The sequence below is a fragment of the Eschrichtius robustus genome, chromosome 1 (assembly GCF_028021215.1).
Source record: "Eschrichtius robustus isolate mEscRob2 chromosome 1, mEscRob2.pri, whole genome shotgun sequence".
NCBI lineage: Eukaryota > Metazoa > Chordata > Mammalia > Artiodactyla > Eschrichtiidae > Eschrichtius > Eschrichtius robustus.
In genome coordinates, this window is record NC_090824.1 from 25,254,530 (window position 1) to 25,275,093 (window position 20,564).

The window sequence follows — 20,564 nt, forward strand, 5'->3', positions numbered from 1 at the left end:
TGGGATCTTCCCTGACCAGAGCTCGAACCCGTGTCCCCTGCATTGGCAGGCGGATTCTTAACCACTGCGCCACCAGGGAAGCCCAAGAAATAAGACTTTGGAGGTCAGCTACGAGCTGTGTGATCTTAATGCACTGAGCCTTGCTTTTCTCACTGGAGTGCGCTTTAGGGTCCCTTCCAAAATGAACACTCTGAGAGGATGGTGACACTAGTAGCTCCCATATCAATAGACATGTTTTGTGGTAAATTATCTACATTTCTTACCTGATCCCTTTTCTTATTCCTGAGAAAAACAAGCTGGAGATTTCAGTCTATAGTCATGATACAGTTTTTCCAGGAAATCAACAGCTTATATAGAACATTCTGCAGGCCCAAAATATATGTACCTTTAGCATAGAATAGAGCGTCTCTGAAAGTCATACATTCAATCATTTGTACAAAAACTATTGACTGAATGCCTCCTGTGGACCAGGCATTGTTATAAGCACTGGAGACACTTAAATGAATAAGAGATTCCTCATCAATAATATAGGTATAATCATTGTGCACACCTCATAGGGTTGATGCGAAAGTTAGGTTAGTTTATATATATAAAGCAAAAGAACAGTGGCACAAAATAAGTGCTTAATAAATGTTACCTATTATAATTGTTATTACTTTAATGGGGAAGACAGGTAAAGATTTAAAATAGATAATAATTTCATACTGTGAGCAGTGCTTTGAAGAGAGTATACAGAGTTCTGTGACACTGAATGATTGGGTAGGGAGGGGTTGCCCCTTTAGTGAGGGTAGTCATAGGAGGCCTCACCCTTGCATACCTGACCTTTGAACCAAGACTCAGGTTGAGAACCCAATTGAAGAACTGGGAGCAATACTCTGTAAAGGCTCAGAATTGGGGGAAAGCAGGTTGTGTTCAAAAAACAGAAGAGTCCATGTGACTGAAGCATAATGAATGAGGGAGCGAGAGGTACAGGGGAAGATTGAAGCTGTAGGCAAAGCCAGGTCAGGTCGTATAGGCCATTAAGTTTTTTTTGCTCTGTTGTTTGGAGTGAGAAATTAGCAATAGCATGCATTTCCTTTAAGCTATTTTAAGGAATGTCATGGTAGAATGCAATTATTGATATAAGACTTTGACTTATAGTAGTAAACATTTTCTTCTGCAGAAAATTTCTGAAGATCTCAAGTGCCCAGGAATTTTGTTTTCTTTCATATTTATAAGTTGTCCTTTATCTGTATGTGTGTCAAAGAATTCCCAACTCAAGCAGCAAAATCTAGAATGCTGCTTATTTGTTAAATTTCCAGTACTTCTGTTTTTCTATAAAATCTGCCATGTAAGTTATTATGGAAGTGTTCGAAAGGATAGATGGACATGAAAGTCAGTAATATTCTATTTGGCAGAGGCCTACCAATCAGATAACAGTCCTAAATTTGGATAATGAGTGTAAAATAAGGTGTGTGTATAGAATTTTTTTTTTTTCAGGGAAGAAAGTGTTCTGGGTTTTTTTGACCATGGCATATGTTCATTTTCTTAGTCTGTGAATAGAGTTGATGCCATAAAAGACGAACATTATAAGTAGGGCGAGGTCAATGAAATTTTTTAGGCCTCCTGAATTTGGAAATTATTCAGTAACCTGACTTACATTCCAATGAGCTTGTAATCCAAGATAATGGTGCTATAGGCGGTTTATATCATCATTAATTTCAAATCCTAGTGAGCCTTAAAAATAGGGATCACTGATGCATAAGATTTTGTTGGCACAATTTATTTGGATATTGACTTGATTAGAAGATCTCAAATAATTTAAATGCATGAGGTCAGAGGAAAATTATTAACTTTTATAGCCAGGGCAGCAATTTGTGTATATATATATTTAAACTTCCTTGGTTTTAAAATCTAAAAGACAAAATCTGTGTCCTAAATTTATAAGTGTGCTGAGAGGACATTTTGACTTCTGAAATGACTTAATGAGGTTGCTTCTCTTCATTCTTTGCTTTTCTTAAGGCTGCTTGTGTTTGAACATTTTAGGTCATTTATAGCAAGTACACTGACCTGGTTCCCAAAGAAGTCATGAATGCAGATGACCCAGACCTGCAAAGACCTGATGAAGAAGCCATTAAAGAGGTAACTGGGAATTGATATATATAATTATTTTAGATGACTTTTTACATCTTTATTAACTTTCAAACCACTCAATGTGTTGTTTCTTATCTCAGATAACAGAAAAGACAAGGGTAGCCTTAGAAAAATCCGTATCGCAGAAGGTTGCTGCGGCCATGCCAGTCCGAGCAGCTGATAAACTGGCTCCTGCTCAGTATATCCGGTATGAATCATGCCTGGAGGTTTTAGTTTCATGTTGGAAGTGATTGGATTTGGGGGTCCTGGTATTCTTTCACTATCTTTAGTCACAATTGTAAATGCAGTTTTTTGAATAATGACTTGAAGCCTATTGACTCTTTGTGCATTCAGTTGAAAGCAGAGTTTTTTAAGCTATCCACTTTTAAGATATTAGCTATTATGCTGTTTTAAAAACATATTTTTTGTTTTTAGAAATTAACAATTACATAGGGTATATGATGCAAACCACAATGATTATAGTTTTCAATTTTTATATAATATATATGTATATAATATATAACATTAGTATATAGGAAATATTATATAGTATAATACTATTATAATTAATATAATAATAGTATACTATAAATATTAATAATATATTAATATCATTTATATAATAATAGCCATCCTTATAATACTTCCAAATTTTGAGGGATTTCACTCAACTAAATCTTTATGTGGAAAGATGATTCATATATAGATATTAACGGAAAATTTAGAGCTGGTAGGACTGCTGCCATTATTCTTTCTGTTTTACAGCCTATGCTTAGTCAAAAACTACTAACTATAAGTTGCTTGCTGAGGATATTTTGAGGCATTTTTTCCTCAAATGCAGACTTACGAAATAGGTGCTATTTTCTAGACCTCTTATCTGTGAAATTGAACACTGTGGCTTCCATGGTTCAAAATGGACTGTGATGGATTATTTGCAAATTAATACAACTGTAGTTTACATTGTGCTTATAACTCAGAATTGCTGTTAGTTCTCTTATCTCCGTTGCTATCTGCTCTGCCTAAATATTGTTGCAATTTTCGATTAATACTTTGTGAGAGAAGTTGACAATGTAGTCCAGTTTAGGATTGTAATAGAAGAAAAATACCTATTGAAAACTTGAACTGGATATACCTTTAGTTTCATCTACATTCTTCAGATACACACCATCTCAACAAGGAGTGGCTTTCAACTCTGGAGCTAAACAGAGAGTTATTCGAATGGTGGAAATGCAGAAAGATCCAATGGAGCCTCCAAGGTTCAAGTAAGTAGGTGGTTTCATGAGAAGGAACCACTATTCTTAAAAAAAAAGATATCAAAGGAGGAAAATGTCTATCGACATGTGAATGGATAAACAGATTGTGAGACATCTATACGTGGAATACTGTTGAGCAATAAAAAGGAATAAACTTTAATACGTGCAGTAAAGTGACATGGGTGAATCTCAAAATAATTATGCTGAGTGAAAGAAGTGAGACAAAAACAAGTACATACTGTATGATTCTTTTTATATAAAACTCTAGAAAATGCAAACTAGTCTACGATGACAGGAAGTAGATCAGTGGTTGCCTGCCAGGAAGGAGGGAGTATGGATAGGCGATGAGAGGAAAAAGAGGGATAGGCAAAGGGGCATGCAGAAACTTTTGGAGGTGATGGGTATCTTCACTATTTTGATTGTGATGATGGCTTCATAGGTATTTACTTGTGTCAGAAGTTAATCAGATTGTACACTTCATGTATTGTTAATTGTACATTAGTTGTACCTCAATAAAGCTGTTTCTTAAGAAGGCAAAAATATATTGCTCGATGAAATGATGTTAATAGTGTGGAGGTGAAGTGGGTAATGATGATGAGAGAGTTGGCTGTGTTTTAATAATTGTTGAAGCTGAGTGGTTGTGATGAGAAAAACAACTTTTGAGGAAAACAACTTTTTTTTTCCTGAGTTGCTGCCTAGGCATTTTACAGTATGATAACCCTGCTCACACCTAGAGACTGGACATTTAGATTAGGACTTGTGTTTAGGATGCTGGTCATAAGTTCCCCCTTTGCCTTTCCCAGGGAACCTTTTAAAATATAGTTGGCCCTTTGTATCTGCAGGTTCTGCACCCGTGATTCCAACCAACCACAGATCAAAAATATTCGGGAGGGTTTTCCCTGGTGGTCAAGTGGTTAGGACTCCGTGCTTCCACTGCAGGGGGCATGGGTTCAGTCCCTGGTCGGGGAGCTAAGATCCCACATGCCGCGTGGCATGGCCAAAAGAATAATTTTTTTAAAAAAATTCAGGAAAAAAAATTCCAGAAAGTTCTCAAAAGCAAAACTTAATTTGCCACACCTACCAGAACTATTTATATAACATTTACATTGTATTAGGTATTATACGTAATCTAGAAATGATTTAAAGTCTATGGGAGGACGTGTATAGGTTATATGCAAATACTATGCCACTTTAATAAAGGACTTGAGCATTCACGGCTTTTGGTATCCTCAGGCGTCCAGGAACCAGTCCTCCTCAGATACCAAAGGGTGACTATAACCACTTAGAGTTAAGCCCCAGGAAAAGTTAGTATCCTCTGTCCCAACTACCTTGTAAGTAATAGGTATTGCTACCCTGCTCTCTATCTCCTGCTCACATGTGGCCTAGGACAGAAGATTATCCTTCCTCCAGTTCTTTCCCCGCTCCTCACTCCTCACTCCTGGGATCTGAAAGTAATAATAAATCTTGTGACTCTACTTCCTCAGGTGGGTGTATTAAAACTTCACCTTTAATTGAAACAACCCAATGGGTTTCACTTCCCCAAAGTGGGAGCTTGGATGCTGAGAGAGCTATCTGCGGACCCTGGGTGGGTGTCTTGTGCCCCTCATTCAGCAGGTCATAATCTGCACATTCTTAATTGAATACACCAGCTCTAGCTTCTCAACACATTGCTATATAATAGGTGGACGTTTGTTATACACTCTGTTTTTGTATCTGTTTGAAGCTTTACATAATAAAAAATGAGGAGGGGAGACGACTATTAACTAAAAAGGAAAAATCTGTATCACTCTGTGGTTGTGCTTTGGTTTATCCTTCAGGATTAATAAGAAAATTCCCCGGGGACCACCTTCTCCTCCTGCACCTGTCATGCATTCTCCTAGCCGAAAGGTAATCTTTGCTCTAGTTTAAAATCTCTTTTTATACTCATGATTACTAATTTTATAAATAACCTCACATAGAATAAAGTCTAGATGCCTATGTAGTTACATTTCACCACACTTACTGTTTCTTTAATTTGTTTTCCAAGATCAAATAGGGACCCACTCAAGATTATAACATGCAGTTCCAGAGTGCCTATGAGAATGTATGTAAAATGTTAGCTATTAGTTTTATTATTATTAACCTAACCCCTGCATTTAACGGAATGAAAAGGGTCTGGTATTTGACAAGAAGAATGTTATCATAGTTATAGGAAGTAAGTACCTGGGATCATTAGGTCTGTGCTTGATAGTCCAAGTGGCTTTTTTTAGATATATTTTATTACCCAACTAAAAGAACAAGTTCTCATCTGAAAGAAGTCACATCAGTTTAAATATGTAAAAATACTAACCAGCATATATAACTGTCAAAAATAATTTATAGATTATTTTCCATTTTTTATATTAAAGTTATTACTAGAACCCATGATATGGGAACATAGTATATAGTGCCACCAAACAAATGGAATTAGGACCTTTGACTAAATCCATCCATATGTAGTGTATACTGAGCTGTCTTTGAAGAGAAAGATTGCACTTAGGTTTTTAGCTAGACTATAAATCTAAAAATGTCTCTTCTTCCTCTCTTTTCTCGATTCAGATGACCGTGAAGGAACAACAAGAGTGGAAGATTCCTCCCTGTATTTCAAACTGGAAAAATGCAAAGGTAATTAACTTGTCATAAAATCAGTCTCTTAGTTTTAGAACCTCCTGGAAAACACCCAGGAAGGACCTTCAGCCTGGGTACCTTTAGTTGAAACCTCAGCATCTCATTTAGCTGAAGATTTTCAAGAAGGAACACTCAACTTATGTGACTTTTCTCTTTTTATTTTAATGTAATAGAAATGTTAGTATGCCAGGCACATGAATACCATGTGGATTCTCCTAGTAAGTTGTAGTTACCGGAAGCATATAGACAAGGAATGGGTAGAATAAAGTAACATATCAATGAAAGATGGTATTCTTTAGAAAACTCAACTTTATATCTAAAATTCTTCCTGAAAGGATTTAAACCAATTTAAATAATCACATGACAAAACAGAGTAAATGTTTGGATATATTCAGTGCTTTAATTTTTAAATTATTTGTTTCTGTTTATAACAATGCAAGTATAAACTATTTAAATCCTAGATATCTCTACTAATCACCAAAGCTTCCAGGAGTCATGAAGAATCTGTAAAATAATGTGGAATAAATTTCCTAATCACTGTTTCCTCTTTTCTCCCAAATAATATTTCATGATTCTGATGTTGATGGGTGAAGAAGGCCACTTTAACCCATGGTTTAAATATAAATTATTCCTTAAAGGAAGTTAGGGAATTCCCTGGTGGTCCAGTGGATAAGACTCCGTGCTTTCACTGCCAAGGGCCCGGGTTCAATCCCTGGTTGGGGAAGTAAGATCCCACAAGCTGTGCAGCGTGTCCGAAAAAAAAAAAGAAGAAGTTATACACTCATCCTGAAACAAAAAGATTTTTGGGTGGTCTGGTTTGGATTGATTAATATGTATGTAACTATGAGGTATCTTGAGCTGACTCTGTAACACTTCCTTATATTAGGAATAAAGACCATGGACTAGAGGTCAGTATTTGGGAGTCTAGTCAGAAATCTGGAAGAATAAAGCTAAGCCTGAAAGTTACATGAATGTTCAAACGTATTCCTTGAGTTGTTGAAATAGGATGCAAAATTTCAAAACACAGAATCTTAGTTGTCTAGCAAATTTTATCTTTTTTCCATTTACTAAAACTTGCAGGGTTCCGAGAATCCGACAAGTCATGAGAACAGTACAGCAGATTAAGCTACCTATAGACACTGTGATTTTAGTGATTTGTTCTACCTTTGTATGACTGTTACATTTACTTGATGAACAACTATTAACTATTTGATAGTGATTTCCTTTTATTATAACCCACAATCTTAACATGAGAATCTGTTTTCCCAGAGCTTGCACTCTGAAATCATACTGCCCAAGTTTAAATCCTAGTTTGTCTGTTTATTAACTGTATGACCTTGGTGACATTACCTCAGTATCCTTAATTTGTGAAATGGAAATAATAATGTTACCAGTCTTACAGAATTGTTGTGAAGGTTAAATGAGGCCATGGATATAAAGTGCTTAAACAATCCTCCACAGAAAGCACTCATTGTTAGCTGCTGCTGTTGTTGCTTAATTGTGAAGAAAGATGTAAGGAAAAAACTTTAAATGGTTGTCAGAACGGACATATATAAACCTAGTTTTGAAGACTCTGTAGTAGCTCTTTTGTGACCAGTGTTTTCTATCTGCCTTCACGCTAGGGTTATACAATTCCATTAGATAAACGTCTGGCAGCTGATGGAAGAGGACTGCAGACAGTTCACATCAATGAAAATTTTGCAAAACTGGCCGAAGCCCTCTACATTGCTGATCGGAAGGTTGGTCTGTTATAATTAAGTTGTTTAATGCTCTTGATAATTTGTAAATCCGTTCTCAGTTACCTAAGATACTGTTATTTTAGCTACATTGCTGAGTACCTGAAGAGGCTGTCACCTGTGGATGTGTTCCAGAGATGACAGGTGCTGGTTGCAGCTCTGTACCTGGTCTCAGCGTTCGTAGACTCGTACACCTTCCTCACCACTGGTGATTCAGCTTCCTCACAAAATTCCAGAATAATGGTTCACTAGGCTGATCTCATTTTGGGAAGATTGCCAGCTGCTCTTCTTAGGTTTCATCATTTTTCTCTCTTTTAAATGTAGGTGTCTCTCAAAATGTCAGTATCAGGGAAGGGCAAATAAACATTCCGATGTGTTGAATGCTATAGAAAATGACATTCATAATATTGGCTGTCTATTAATATCATGGTATTAATATGTGTCTTTGAACTTTACATACATTATGGCATGTGTATAGAACATAGAAGAGTATATCTTCTGTATCACAGTGAGCACCCTTATGGAAATTATCTCTTGCACATCTACACTAAAGCTTTATCTTTTTTTTTTGAATTTTATTTTATTTATCTTTTTATACAGCAGGTTCTTATTAGTCATCCATTTTATCCACATCAGTGTATACATGTCAATCGCAATCTCCCAATTTATCACACCTTACCCCCCCGCCACTTTCCCCCCTTGGTGTCCATACATTTGTTCTCTGCATCTGTGTCTCAACTTCTGCCCTGCAAACCGGTTCATCTGTACCATTTTTCTAGGTTCCACATATATGCGTTAATATACGATATTTGGTTTTCTCTTTCTGACTTAACTTCACTCTGTATGACAGTCTCTAGATCCATCCATGTCTCTACAAATGACCCAATTTCATTACTTTTTATAGCTGAGTAATATTCCATTGTATATATATACCACATCTTCTTTATCCATTCATCTGTCGATGGGCATTTAGGTTGCTTCCATGACCTGGCTATTGTAAATAGTGCTGCAGTGAACACTGAGGTGCACGTGTCATTTTGAATGATGGTTTTCTCTGGGTATATGCCCAGTAGTGGGATTGCTGGATCATATGGTAATTCTATTTTTAGTTTTTTAAGGAACCTCCATGCTGTTCTCCATAGCGGCTGTATCAATTTACATTCCCACCAACAGTCCACACCCTCTCCAGCATTTGTTGTTTGTAGATTTTCTGATGCCCATTCTAACTGGTGTGAGGTGATACCTCATTGTAGTTTTGATTGGCATTTCTCTAATAATTAGTGATGTTGAGAAGCTTTTCATGTGCTTCTCGGCCATCTGTATGTCTTCTTTGGAGAAATGTCTATTTAGGTCTTCTGCCCATTTTTGGATTGGGTTGTTTTTTTTTTAATATTGAGCTACGTGAGCTGTTTATATATTTTGGAGATTAATCCTTTGTCCATTGATTCGTTTGCAAATATTTTCTCCTATTCTGAGGGTTGTCTTTTCATCTTGTTCATGGTTTCCTTTGCTGTGCAAAAGCGCTGAAGTTTCATTAGGTCCCATTTGTTTATTTTTGTTTTTATTTCCATAACTCTAGGAAGTGGATCAAAAAAGATCTTGCTGTGATTTATGTCAAAGAGTGTTCTTCCTATGTTTTCCTCTAAGAGTTTTATAGTGTCCGGTCTTACATTTAGGTCTGTAATCCATTTTGAGTTTATTTTTGTGTATGGTGTTAGGGAGTGTTCTAATTTCATTCTTTTACATGTAGCTGTCCAGTTTTCCCAGCACCACTTATTGAAGAGACTGTCTTTCCTCCATTGTGTATCCTTGCCTCCTTTGTCATAGATTAGTTGACCATAGGTGCGTGGGTTTATGTCTGGGCTTTCTGTCTTGTTCCATTGATCTATGTTTCTGTTTTTGTGCCAGTACCATATTGTCTTGATTACTGTAGCTTCGTAGTATAGCCTGAAGTCAGGGAGTCTGATTCCTCCACCTCCGTTTTTTTCCCTCAAGACTGCTTTGGCTATTCGGGGTCTTTTGTGTCTCCATACAAATTTTATGATTTTTTGTTCTAGTTCTGTAAAAAATGCCATTGGTAATTTGATAGGGATTGCATTGAATCTGTAGATTGCTTTGGGTATAGTCATTTTCACAATATTGATTCTTCCAATCCAAGAACATGGTATATCTCCATCTGTTGGTATCATCTTTAATTTCTTTCATCAGTGTCTTATAGTGTTCTGCATACAGGTCTTTTGTCTCCCTAGGTAGGTTTATTCCTACGTATTTTTTTCTTTTTGTTGCAGTGGTAAATGGGAGTGTTTCCTTAATTTCTCTTTCAGATTTTTCATCATTAGTGTATAGGAATGCAAGAGAGTTCTGTGCATTGATTTTGTATCCTGCAACTTTACCAAGTTCATTGATTAGCTCTAGTAGTTTTCTGGTGGCATTTTTAGGATTCTCTATGTATAGTATCATGTCATCTGCAAACAGTGACAGTTTTACTTCTTCTTTTCCAATTTGTATTCCTTTTATTTCTTTTTCTTCTCTGATTGCCGTGGCTAGGACTTCCAAAACTAGGTTGAATAATGGTGAGAGTGGACATCCTTGTCTTCTTCCTGATCTTAGAGGAAATGCTTTCAGTTTTTCACCTTTGAGAATGATGTTTGCTGTGGGTTTGTCCTATATGGCCTTTATTATGTTGAGGTAGGTTCCCTCTATGCCCACTTTCTGGAGAGTTTTTATCATAAATGGGTGCTGAATTTTGTCAAAAGCTTTTTCTGCATCTATTGAGATGATCATATGGTTTTAATTCTTCAATTTGTTAATATAGTGTATCACATTGATTGATTTGCGTATGTTGAAGAATCTTTGCATCCCTGTGATAAATCCCACTTGATCATGGTGTATGATCCTTTTAATGTGTTGTTGGATTCTGTTTGCTAGTATTTTGTTGAGGAGTTTTGCATCTATATTCATCAGTGATTTGGTCTCTAATTTTCTTGTTTTGTAGTATCTTTGTCTGGTTTTGGTATCAGGGTAATAGTGACCTCATAGAATGAGTTTGGGAGTGTTCCTTCCTCCGCCATTTTTTGGAAGAGTTTGAGAAAGATGGGTGTTAGCTCTTCGCTAAATGTTTGATAGAATTCACCTGTGAAGCCATCTGATCCTGGACTTTTGTTTGTTGGAAGATTTTTAATCACAGTTTCAATTTCATTGCTTGTGATTGGTCTGTTCATATTTTCTGTTTCTTCCTGGTTCAGTCTTGGAAGGTTATACCTTTCTAAGAATTTGTCCATTTCTTCCAGGTTGTCCATTTTATTGGCATAGAGTTGCTTGTAGTAGTCTCTTAGGATGCTTTGTATTTCTGCGGTGTCTGTTGTAACTTCTTCTTTTTCATTTCTAATTTTATTGATTTGAGTCCTCTCCCTCTTTTTCTTGATGAGTCTGGCTAATGGTTTATCTATTTTGTTTATCTTCTCAAAGAACCAGCTTTTAGTTTTATTGCTCTTTGCTGTTGTTTTCTTTGTTTCTATTTCATTTATGTGCGCTGTGATCGTTATGATTTCTTTCCTTCTGCTAACTTTGGGTTTTGTTTGTTCTTCTTTCTCTAGGTCCTTTAGGTGTAAGGTTAGATTGTTTATTTGAGAACTTTCTTGTTTCTTGAGGTAGGCTTGTATAGCTATAAACTTCCCTCTTAGAACTGCTTTTGCCGCATCCCATAGGTTTTGGATCGTCTTGTGTTCATTGTCATTTGTTTCTAGGTATTTTTTGATTTCCTCTTTGATTTCTTCAGTGATCCCTTGGTTATTTAGTAACATATTGTTTAACCTCCATGTGTTTGTGTTTTTTAGGTTTTTTTCCATGTAATTCATTTCTAATCTCATAGCGTTGTGGTCAGAAAAGATGCTTGATATGATTTCAATTTTCTTAAATTTACTGAGGCTGGATTTGTGACCCAAGATGTGATCTATCATGGAGAATGTTCCGTGCACACTTGAGAAGAAAGTGTAATCTGCTGTTTTTGGATGGAATGTCCTATAAATATCAATTAAATCTGTCTGGTCTATTGTGTCATTTAAAGCTTGTGTTTCCTTATTAATTTTCTGTCTGGATGATCTGTCCACTGGTGTGAGGTGTTAAAATCCCTCACTGTTACTGTGTTACCGTCGATTTCCTCTTTTATAGCTGTTAGCATTTGCCTTATGTATTGAGGGGCTCCTATGTTGGGTGCATATATATTTATAATTGTTATATCTTCTTCTTGGATTGATCCCTTGATCATTATGTAGTGTCCTTCCTTGTCTCTTGTAACATTCTTTATTTTAAAGTGTATTTTATCAGATGTGAGTATTGCTACTCCAGCTTTCTTTTGATTTCCATTTGAATGGAATATCTTTTTCCATCCCCTCACTTTCAGTCTGTATGTGTCCCTAGGTGTGAAGTGGGTCTCTTGTAGACAGCATATATATGGGTCTTGTTTCTGTATCCATTCAGCAAGCCTCTGTCTTTTGGTTGGAGTGTTTAATCCATTCCTGTTCAAGGTAATTATCGATATGTATGTTCCTATGACCATTTTCTTAATTGTTTGGGTTTGTTTTTGTAGGTCCTTTTCTCCTCTTGTTTTTCCCACTTAGAGAAGTTCCTTTAGCATTTGTTGTAGAGCTGGTTTGGTGGTGCTGAATTCTCTTAGCTTTTGCTTGTCTGTAAAGCTTTTGGTTTCTCTGTTGAATCTGAATGAGATCCTTGCTGGGTAGAGTAATCTTGGTTGTAGGTTCTTCCCTTTCATCACTTTAAGTATGGTCATGCCACTCCCTTCTGGCTTGTGGAGTTTCTGCTGAGAAATCAGCTGTTAACCTTATGGGAGTTCCCTTGTATGTTATTTGTTGTTTTTCCCTTGCTGCTTTCAATAATTTTTCTTTGTGTTTAATTTTTTTTTTTTTTTTTTTTATGGCTGTGTTGGGTCTTCGTTTCTGCGTGAGGGCTTTCTCCAGTTGCGGCAAGTGGGGGCCACTCTTCATCGCGGTGCGCGGGCCTCTCACCATCGCGGCCTCTCCTGTTGCGGAGCACAGGCTCCAGACCTGCAGGCTCAGGAACTGTGGCTCACGGGCCCAGTCGCTCCGCGGCATGTGGGATCTTCCCAGACCAGGGCTCGAACCCATGTCCCCTGCATTGGCAGGCAGATTCTCAACCACTGCGCCACCAGGGAAGCCCCTGTCTTTAATTTTTGCCAATTTGATTAATATGTGTCTTGGCGTGTTTCTCCTTGGGTTTATCCTTTATGGGACTCTCTGCGCTTCCTGGACTTGGGTGGCTATTTCCTTTCCCATGTTAGGGAAGTTTTTGACTATAATCTCTTCACATATTTTCTAGGGTCCTTTCTCTCTCTCTTCTCATTCTGGAACCCCTATAATGCGAAAGTTGTTGCGTTTAACGTTTCCCCAGAGGTCTCTTAGGCTGTCTTCATTTCTTTTCATTCTTTTTTCTTTATGCTGTTCCGCAGCAGTGAATTCCACCATTCTGTCTTCCAGGTCACTAATCCGTTCTTCTGCCTCAGTTATTCTGCTATTGATTCCTTCTAGTGTAGTTTTCATTTCAGTTGTTGTATTGTTCATCTCTGTTTGTTTGTTCTTTAATTCTTCTAGGTCTTTGTTAACCATTTCTCGCATCTTCTCAATCTTTGCCTCCATTCTTTTTCCGAGGTCCTGGATCATCTTCACTATCATTATTCTGAATTCTTTTTCTGGAAGGTTGCCTATCTCCACTTCCTTTAGTTGTTTCTCTGGGGTTTTATCTTGTTCCTTCATCTGGTACATAGCCCTCTGTCTTTTCGTCTTGTCTGTCTTCCTGTGAATGTGGTTTTTGTTCCACAGGCTGCAGAATTGTAATTCTTCTTGCTTCTGCTTTCTGCTAAGGCTTTATCTTGATTTGGTCTGATTGATTTTGAGAATATAACCAGTTCCTGTTATTGATATTGAAAATTGCTTTACTGGACTCTTGTTTAATTTTATTTTGTAGATTGTTTCTGAGAAAACACTAGTGAAATACTGACTTACAAGATTGATTGGGGTCACTATAGTTTCAACCACTAAAACATTTCTCTGAGTGAAAAAGCTAAATTTGCAATGTCGTCTAGGCAAGTTATCTTTTTATAGACAAGAATCTTTGTTTTAATCAGCAATAACAAATGTGAATTCTTTATAACTGTTCTTTCAAGCCAGAGTTTAGTCAGAGAGTTACATGACAGCTGTAATTCTTTATCCCCGTTAGTGTCTTATTTAACATCTGACTTTACTAACAGGCTCGTGAAGCTGTGGAAATGCGTGCTCAAGTAGAGAGAAAGATGGCTCAAAAAGAAAAGGAGAAACATGAAGAGAAACTTAGAGAAATGGCCCAGAAAGCCAGGGAGAGAAGAGCTGGGATTAAAACCCATGTGGAAAAAGGTATGACATACTCATTACTAAACTGAATTTGCATTGTGAGTAATATCTATCTCATTTTAGAAAATCTCTATTGTTTTTTATTGCATACAGAAGCAGTACATACATATAAAGAAAATATAGATATTTCAGAAATAATGTAGAAGTGAAGCAGTAATTTCTGCCTTATGAAGCTGAAGCAGTAGAAAATAAAGAATGTATTTAAATGTGGGCCTCTAATATGCAAGAGCACCAGAAGTTTTTAAAGTTCTGAGCAGTATACTTTTAAAAATCACATATTACTCAAATGATAGGCTTAATTTTCTCTTATTTTAGTTTTCTTGAAACTTAGAAAGAGAAATCTGATCTCCAACTGAATAATTCATCTCTCCCACATGGTAAACTAATCCAGAGTTTTTCTATCTTGTCGGCCTTTGATCATTAAATCTGCCAGTATTTTCTCTCTGGCTTTATCTAGTGGTCTACATTGGTATATTAATGCAGTTAGAATGAGAAGACTAATTCTAATTCAAGAAAATTATGAGCGTGGTTTTTCTTTCATTAATAAATCCTAGTGTAATTATTCATTCAGTTCATATTGAGCACCTACTGTGTGCAAGGCTCTCTTCTAGACACAGAGTTTTCTACTAGACAGGTAGGGGTATAGCAGTGAGCATTTTAGTGAATGTAGACAGACCCAAAAAAGTTAGTCATGTAGTATATTAGAAGGTGATAGTAGCTATGGAGAAAAATAAAACAGAGAAGGAGTATAAAAGTGCCAGAAGGAGGGAGCGGTCGGAATAGGCCTCACTTCTGAGATAGTAACATTAGCATAAACACTTGAAGGAAGTAAGGAAGTGAGCCATGTGGATATCTGAGGGAAGAGCATCCCAGATAGAAGGAACAGCAAGTGCAAAAGCCCTGAGTTGGGAGTATAACTGGTGTGTTCAAGGAAAAGCAGGAGGCCAGTATGGGTGGATTAGACTGAGAAAGCTAAGCAGTAGGAGATGAGGTGTCAGAGTAGTTAGGGCAAAGTGGCCAGATCATGTATGCCTTTTAGTCGTTGTAAGAACATAACTTTTACTTCAAGTAACAAGGGAAGCATTTGAAGAGTTTTGAGCAGAGTGACTTGATCTTGCATATGTTACAAGGCTGTGGAATGGTCATTTGGAGAAGCAGGGAAACCGTTTGGAAAGCTATTGCAATAATCCAGATGAGAGATAATAATGAGAGGTAGTGAAAACATGGTCAGATACTGGATGTATTTTGGAAGTAGAGCTGACAAAATTTGCTTATGGATTTGGTAGACGAATGACAGAAAGGGAGTCAAGGATGACTCTAGAACTATTGATCTAAATATTTGAGAAGGATTGAGTTGCCATTTACTAATATTGAGAAGACTGCAGGGGGAAGAGATTTGGGAGGGAAAGATTAAGAGTTTAGTTGTGGACATGTTAAGTTTAAAATGGAGGTGTCAAGCAGGCAATTGGTTATAGGACTCTAGAGTTCAACTATAGCGAAGTAACTAAGGTTATAAGTAGTAATCCACTTCCTTGAATCATACATAAGTGTCTTAATGAGGCAAGATATAAAAACCTACCTGTTGTAACCTAGCCACTAAAGGTAATTCAGAGTAAAAACTTCCCTGTATCTAAGTTCTCTAAACTGATTAAAAAACAAAAACAAAAAAAAAACAGAATGGTTCTTGAGAAATTAGTTAAAAATTTTAAAAATATCTTGCCAAATATTAATAAAAGCTAACGCTTATTGAGTGTTTATCATGGCAGGCACAGCTCTGAGCACTTTACATATATTACCTTATGTAATCCCTACAGCAACCCTATGCAGTGGTTCTATTATTCCCTATGCAGTGGTTCTATTATTATCACTGTTTTACAGAGGAGGAGACGAAGGCTCAGAGGGGTTAAGTCATCGGCACAATTTCCCATTGCTAATCTGTTGTAGAAACAGGATTTGAATCCAGTCTGGCTCCAAAGCTCATGCTGTACACTGTATTCCTTCTATATCTACACTATATCCCTTCAGCCTGGAGAGGGCAGAGAAAATGAAGATAGACATAAACACAATAGATACAGATCAGGGTGTAGCCAGCCCCAGTGTACCATGAGCAAAAGGTTCTTTATTCGAAGTCAGTCTTTGAAAATATAAGGATAAACTTTGCATAATTCTTTTTCCTGACATTTTATTATGAAAATTTTAAAACACATAGAAAAGTTGAAAGAATTGTACAATGAACACCCATATCTCCACCACCTAGATTCTACAGTTAACATTTATTTAAAAACAATTAGCATTGCTAAATTTGCTTTATCACATACCTACCCAGCTCTCTCTCCATCTGTCAATCCACCATACTACTTTGATGTGTTTCATAAAGATATCAGTACACTTTATGCCTAAACACTTTAGCTGCATTCATGATTCTGGAATTCACATTCAAAAATTAAACCAATACCATTGGATTTAAATTAATTGCAAGTAAGGTTAGAAGGGCTGAATGTGAGTACAAAGAAATTCATGGATTTTTCTGTCTAAGGTTAAAGAATATTCTCTTGTTCAAAATATTAATGGGTAATATAGTGATAAAGTAATTTTCAACTGTGTCCACACAGAGGATGGGGAGGCACGTGAGAGGGATGAAATCCGGCATGACAGGCGAAAAGAGAGACAGCACGACCGGAATCTTTCCAGGGCCGCTCCAGATAAGAGGTAGGTACTATTTGAGATAAACACGAATTATGAAGAGTGGCCTCTGTGAACCTTTTAGAGAGGAGGTTTAGTGCACTAAGACCAGTTTGCTTCTCTTTCCTCTTCAGGTTGATAACTTAATAAATCAGCACTTATTTTCTTGTACTTAACTGCTTACTCTGTCTTAGCAGAAGAACTAACTATCCATGGAAGTTATCTTTTCTTCCATTACCTTGTAGAGTCAGCTAGAATTGAGAATGATAGGGATATAGAAAAGGGAATTGAGATCATGTTTGTGAATAGAAAGTCGTGGATATGCCTGTTCTGGTCTGTTCCTTTCCTGTTTCAAATGGTGAGACAAATTTATCATGTGCCTATTCCTCTAGACAGGAAATAAGCTTCTGTACCTTTATTGAGATCCTTTCACGTGCAGAGTACTGTACCAAGTACAGTGGGGAAGAAGAGCAGGTTTTGTAAGAAGTGAAAGTCAGCCTCTTTTCATGAGCAGTTTCACTTAAAATTCAGAAAGATAGAGCTGTCATTTGAAATTACTTAGGAAAATTGACAGAGCGCTCTTAATAAGTACAGACTTGTAAAGAACAAAGGAAATACATGTATGGAGACTGGGAATAAAGTAGGGATTAGTGAAGTTTGTGGTTCACTAAAGGCCGAGGACTGAAATTGCTGAAAAGTTGAAGAAATGCTGTAATACAGAGGTGGAATTCTGAGTAAGGGTTAAATGCAAATGTAAAACATTTTCTTTCCAAATAAGCAGTTTTCCATGCTCTCATCCTCCTCTTAGCTGATACAATCTATTTTGTCAAGTCGTATCTTAAACAGGTTCCTGCTGGTGGTGTTCTTTGTTGTTTAATGACATATTTCATCTCCCTGAATAAGTGAAGTCATGGAGAAGCAGAAAATCTGAATTTAGAGTTGTGTTTAAATGTACAGTGTAGGAGAGAGGAACAGAGTATCAAAGTGCACAGTTAATAACACTCTTAGTCTGAAATTCCTAAGCTGTAAAAATCAAAATGGCTCTGGATAAATTGAGCCCTTAAAACCAGTAAAGTGACTATGAGAATTGATAACATAGAAAAGCTTTAAACTTGTGATTGTATGAAAATCAGATTGTCTATAGAAATCATTTTAAGACCTGAGCCTCTAGTAAAATAAGTGATGAGGTTACCATGGTATCACTGCGATGTAGATTGCATATATACTGAAACAGCAAGGGAATTAAGTTAATCTGAATGTCAAAAATCATACTGAGTAATCCAGTCATTGACATGTTTACCTCAGAATTCTAATAGGATAAACTTACTAAATGTGGTTAGGTAAAAGAACTGATTCAAGCTTATTGAAAATGATTCGTGTGATACATCTAATTTGCATCTACTCCCCCTAACCCTTTATAATAATAGCAGATATAGACCATAACAGTTTCATATCTTAGCATGCATTACAAGGTGACTGCTTGTATTAAAGACTTCCATATCAAGAATGATTCTTTTGAGAAAGGACAGTCTTCAGTAAATGGTATTGGAAAAACTGGACAGCTACAGGCAAAAGAATGAAACTAGACCACTGTCTTACACCATGCACAAAAATTAACTCAAAATGAATTAAGGATTTGAATGTAAGACCTTAAACCATAAAATTCCTAGAAGAACACACTGGTAGTAATAAGCTCTTTGACATTGGTCTTAGCAATGTTTTTTGTGAATCTGACTCCAAAGGCAAAGGAAACAAAAGGAAAAATAAATAAATGGGACTATATTAAACTAAAAACTTCTGCAAGGTGAAGGAAACCATCATCAAAACGAAAAGGCAACCTACTGAATGGGAGAAGATACTTGCAAATCATATATCCAACAAAGGATTAATATCTAGAATATATAAAGAACTCATACAACTCAACAACAAAAAAACCCAATTAAATTGGCAGAGGATCTGGATAGACATTTTTGCAAAGAAGACATGCAGATGGTCAACAGGCACATGAAAAGATAACATCACTAATTATTAGGGAAATGCAAATTAAAACCACACACCTGTTAGAATGGCTCTTAGCATAAAGACAAGAAATAGCAAGCATTGGAGAGGATGTGGAGAAAAGAGAACCCTCATGCACTGTTTGTGGGAATATAAATTGGTGCAGTCAGTATGGAAAACACTATGGAGATTCCTCAAAAAATTAAGAATAGAACTACCATATGATCCAGCTATTCCACTTCTGGGCATTTATCTGAAGAATACAAAAACACGAATTCAAAACAGAATACGCATCCCTGTGTTCACTGCAGCATTATTTACAATAGCCAAGATATGGAAGCAACCTAAGTGCCCAGCAACAGATGAATGGATAAAGATGATCTGGGGCATGTGTGTGTACACTAGAATACAACTCAGGCATAAAAATGAAATCCTGCCATTTGTGACAACATGGATGAACCTTGGTATTATGCCAAGTGAGACAAGTCAGAGAAAGAAAAATACTGTGTGATTTCACTCATGTGAAGTCTACAAAAACAGAACAAAATGACCAAACAAAACAAAATCAAACTCATAGATACAGAAAACAGATTGGTGGTTACCAGAGGGGAAGGGGATTGAGGGATTGGTAAAGTGGCTGAAGGTCAGGTGTATGGTGATGGACAGTATCTAGACTTCTGGTGATGGTCACTCTGTGTAGGCGTCCAGATGCCGAATTATGTCGTAGTCCTGAAACTTATAAAATGTTATACACCAATTTTATCTCAAAGAAAAAAAAAAGAGTCTCTTAGCAGTTCTTTTCTGCTATCAGGAAGGCTTAACTGTAAAACCCTATCTCTTATAATCATGTATCTGAAATGCTTTAAGAGCTGCCATCCTCGTTATGCATTATCAAGGAATATATATATTCACAAGGTGTGAATGTACATATTTACTCTGCTTCTGATATCGGTTGTATTTAAGTGGACATTCAACTTGTTTGTGAAGAATTTTCAGTTTGTGGCATGGTATTTCAAAACAGGTCGAAACTGCAGAGAAATGAAAATCGAGATATCAGTGAAGTCATTGCTCTTGGTGTGCCCAATCCTCGGACTTCCAATGACGTTCAGTATGACCAAAGGCTCTTCAACCAATCCAAGGTACAAAGAGTCTAGAAATAGCATATATTAAGTGTTGATGTGAATACCAATCCTCAGGGAAAAGGAAATTAACATACTAGTATCCTCCAATTTTAAAGACCACTACGCCAAAGCAGTCAGTTGTTAATGAATACCATATTTAATCTGAGAACCCAAAGGTGGTATGAACAAAAGTTAATGGACTTTGTGACCATTCTTTAATGACCTTTTTATTTGCAGTTCAGATTGTTGAAAATGTGAGCTATAAATGAGCAAGGGTTTTTACTCTTCACAAGAATGTAATCAGATTCAACTTTTAATAAATAATAACATGTACATTTTTAACATCCTCTATTTTTCCACAGGGTATGGACAGTGGTTTTGCAGGTGGAGAAGATGAAATTTACAATGTTTATGATCAAGCCTGGAGAGGTGGTAAAGATATGGCCCAGAATATTTACAGGCCCAGTAAAAATCTGGACAAGGACATGTATGGTGATGACCTAGAAGCCAGAATAAAGACTAACAGGTACCAAGGCAGACAGTTTAGTTTATGTCTGCACCAGTGAAAACAAAGTAGTTCATGGTTGTTTCTCT

General features: G+C 36.7%; 1 protein-coding gene across 1 annotated transcript in view; it reads left to right on the plus strand.

Moving 5' to 3' along the window:
• The window catches only part of SNW1 (SNW domain containing 1), a 34,904-nt gene that overhangs the window by 13,646 nt on the left and 694 nt on the right, over positions 1 to 20,564 (plus strand). Inside the window, exons 4-13 of the mRNA XM_068541957.1 lie at positions 2,026 to 2,121; positions 2,214 to 2,320; positions 3,270 to 3,374; positions 5,183 to 5,252; positions 5,943 to 6,008; positions 7,634 to 7,750; positions 14,031 to 14,172; positions 16,782 to 16,878; positions 19,871 to 19,988; positions 20,333 to 20,496. Of these exons, the coding sequence (XP_068398058.1) occupies positions 2,026 to 2,121; positions 2,214 to 2,320; positions 3,270 to 3,374; positions 5,183 to 5,252; positions 5,943 to 6,008; positions 7,634 to 7,750; positions 14,031 to 14,172; positions 16,782 to 16,878; positions 19,871 to 19,988; positions 20,333 to 20,496 (1,082 nt within the window). The remainder of the gene's footprint in view (positions 1 to 2,025; positions 2,122 to 2,213; positions 2,321 to 3,269; positions 3,375 to 5,182; positions 5,253 to 5,942; positions 6,009 to 7,633; positions 7,751 to 14,030; positions 14,173 to 16,781; positions 16,879 to 19,870; positions 19,989 to 20,332; positions 20,497 to 20,564) is intronic.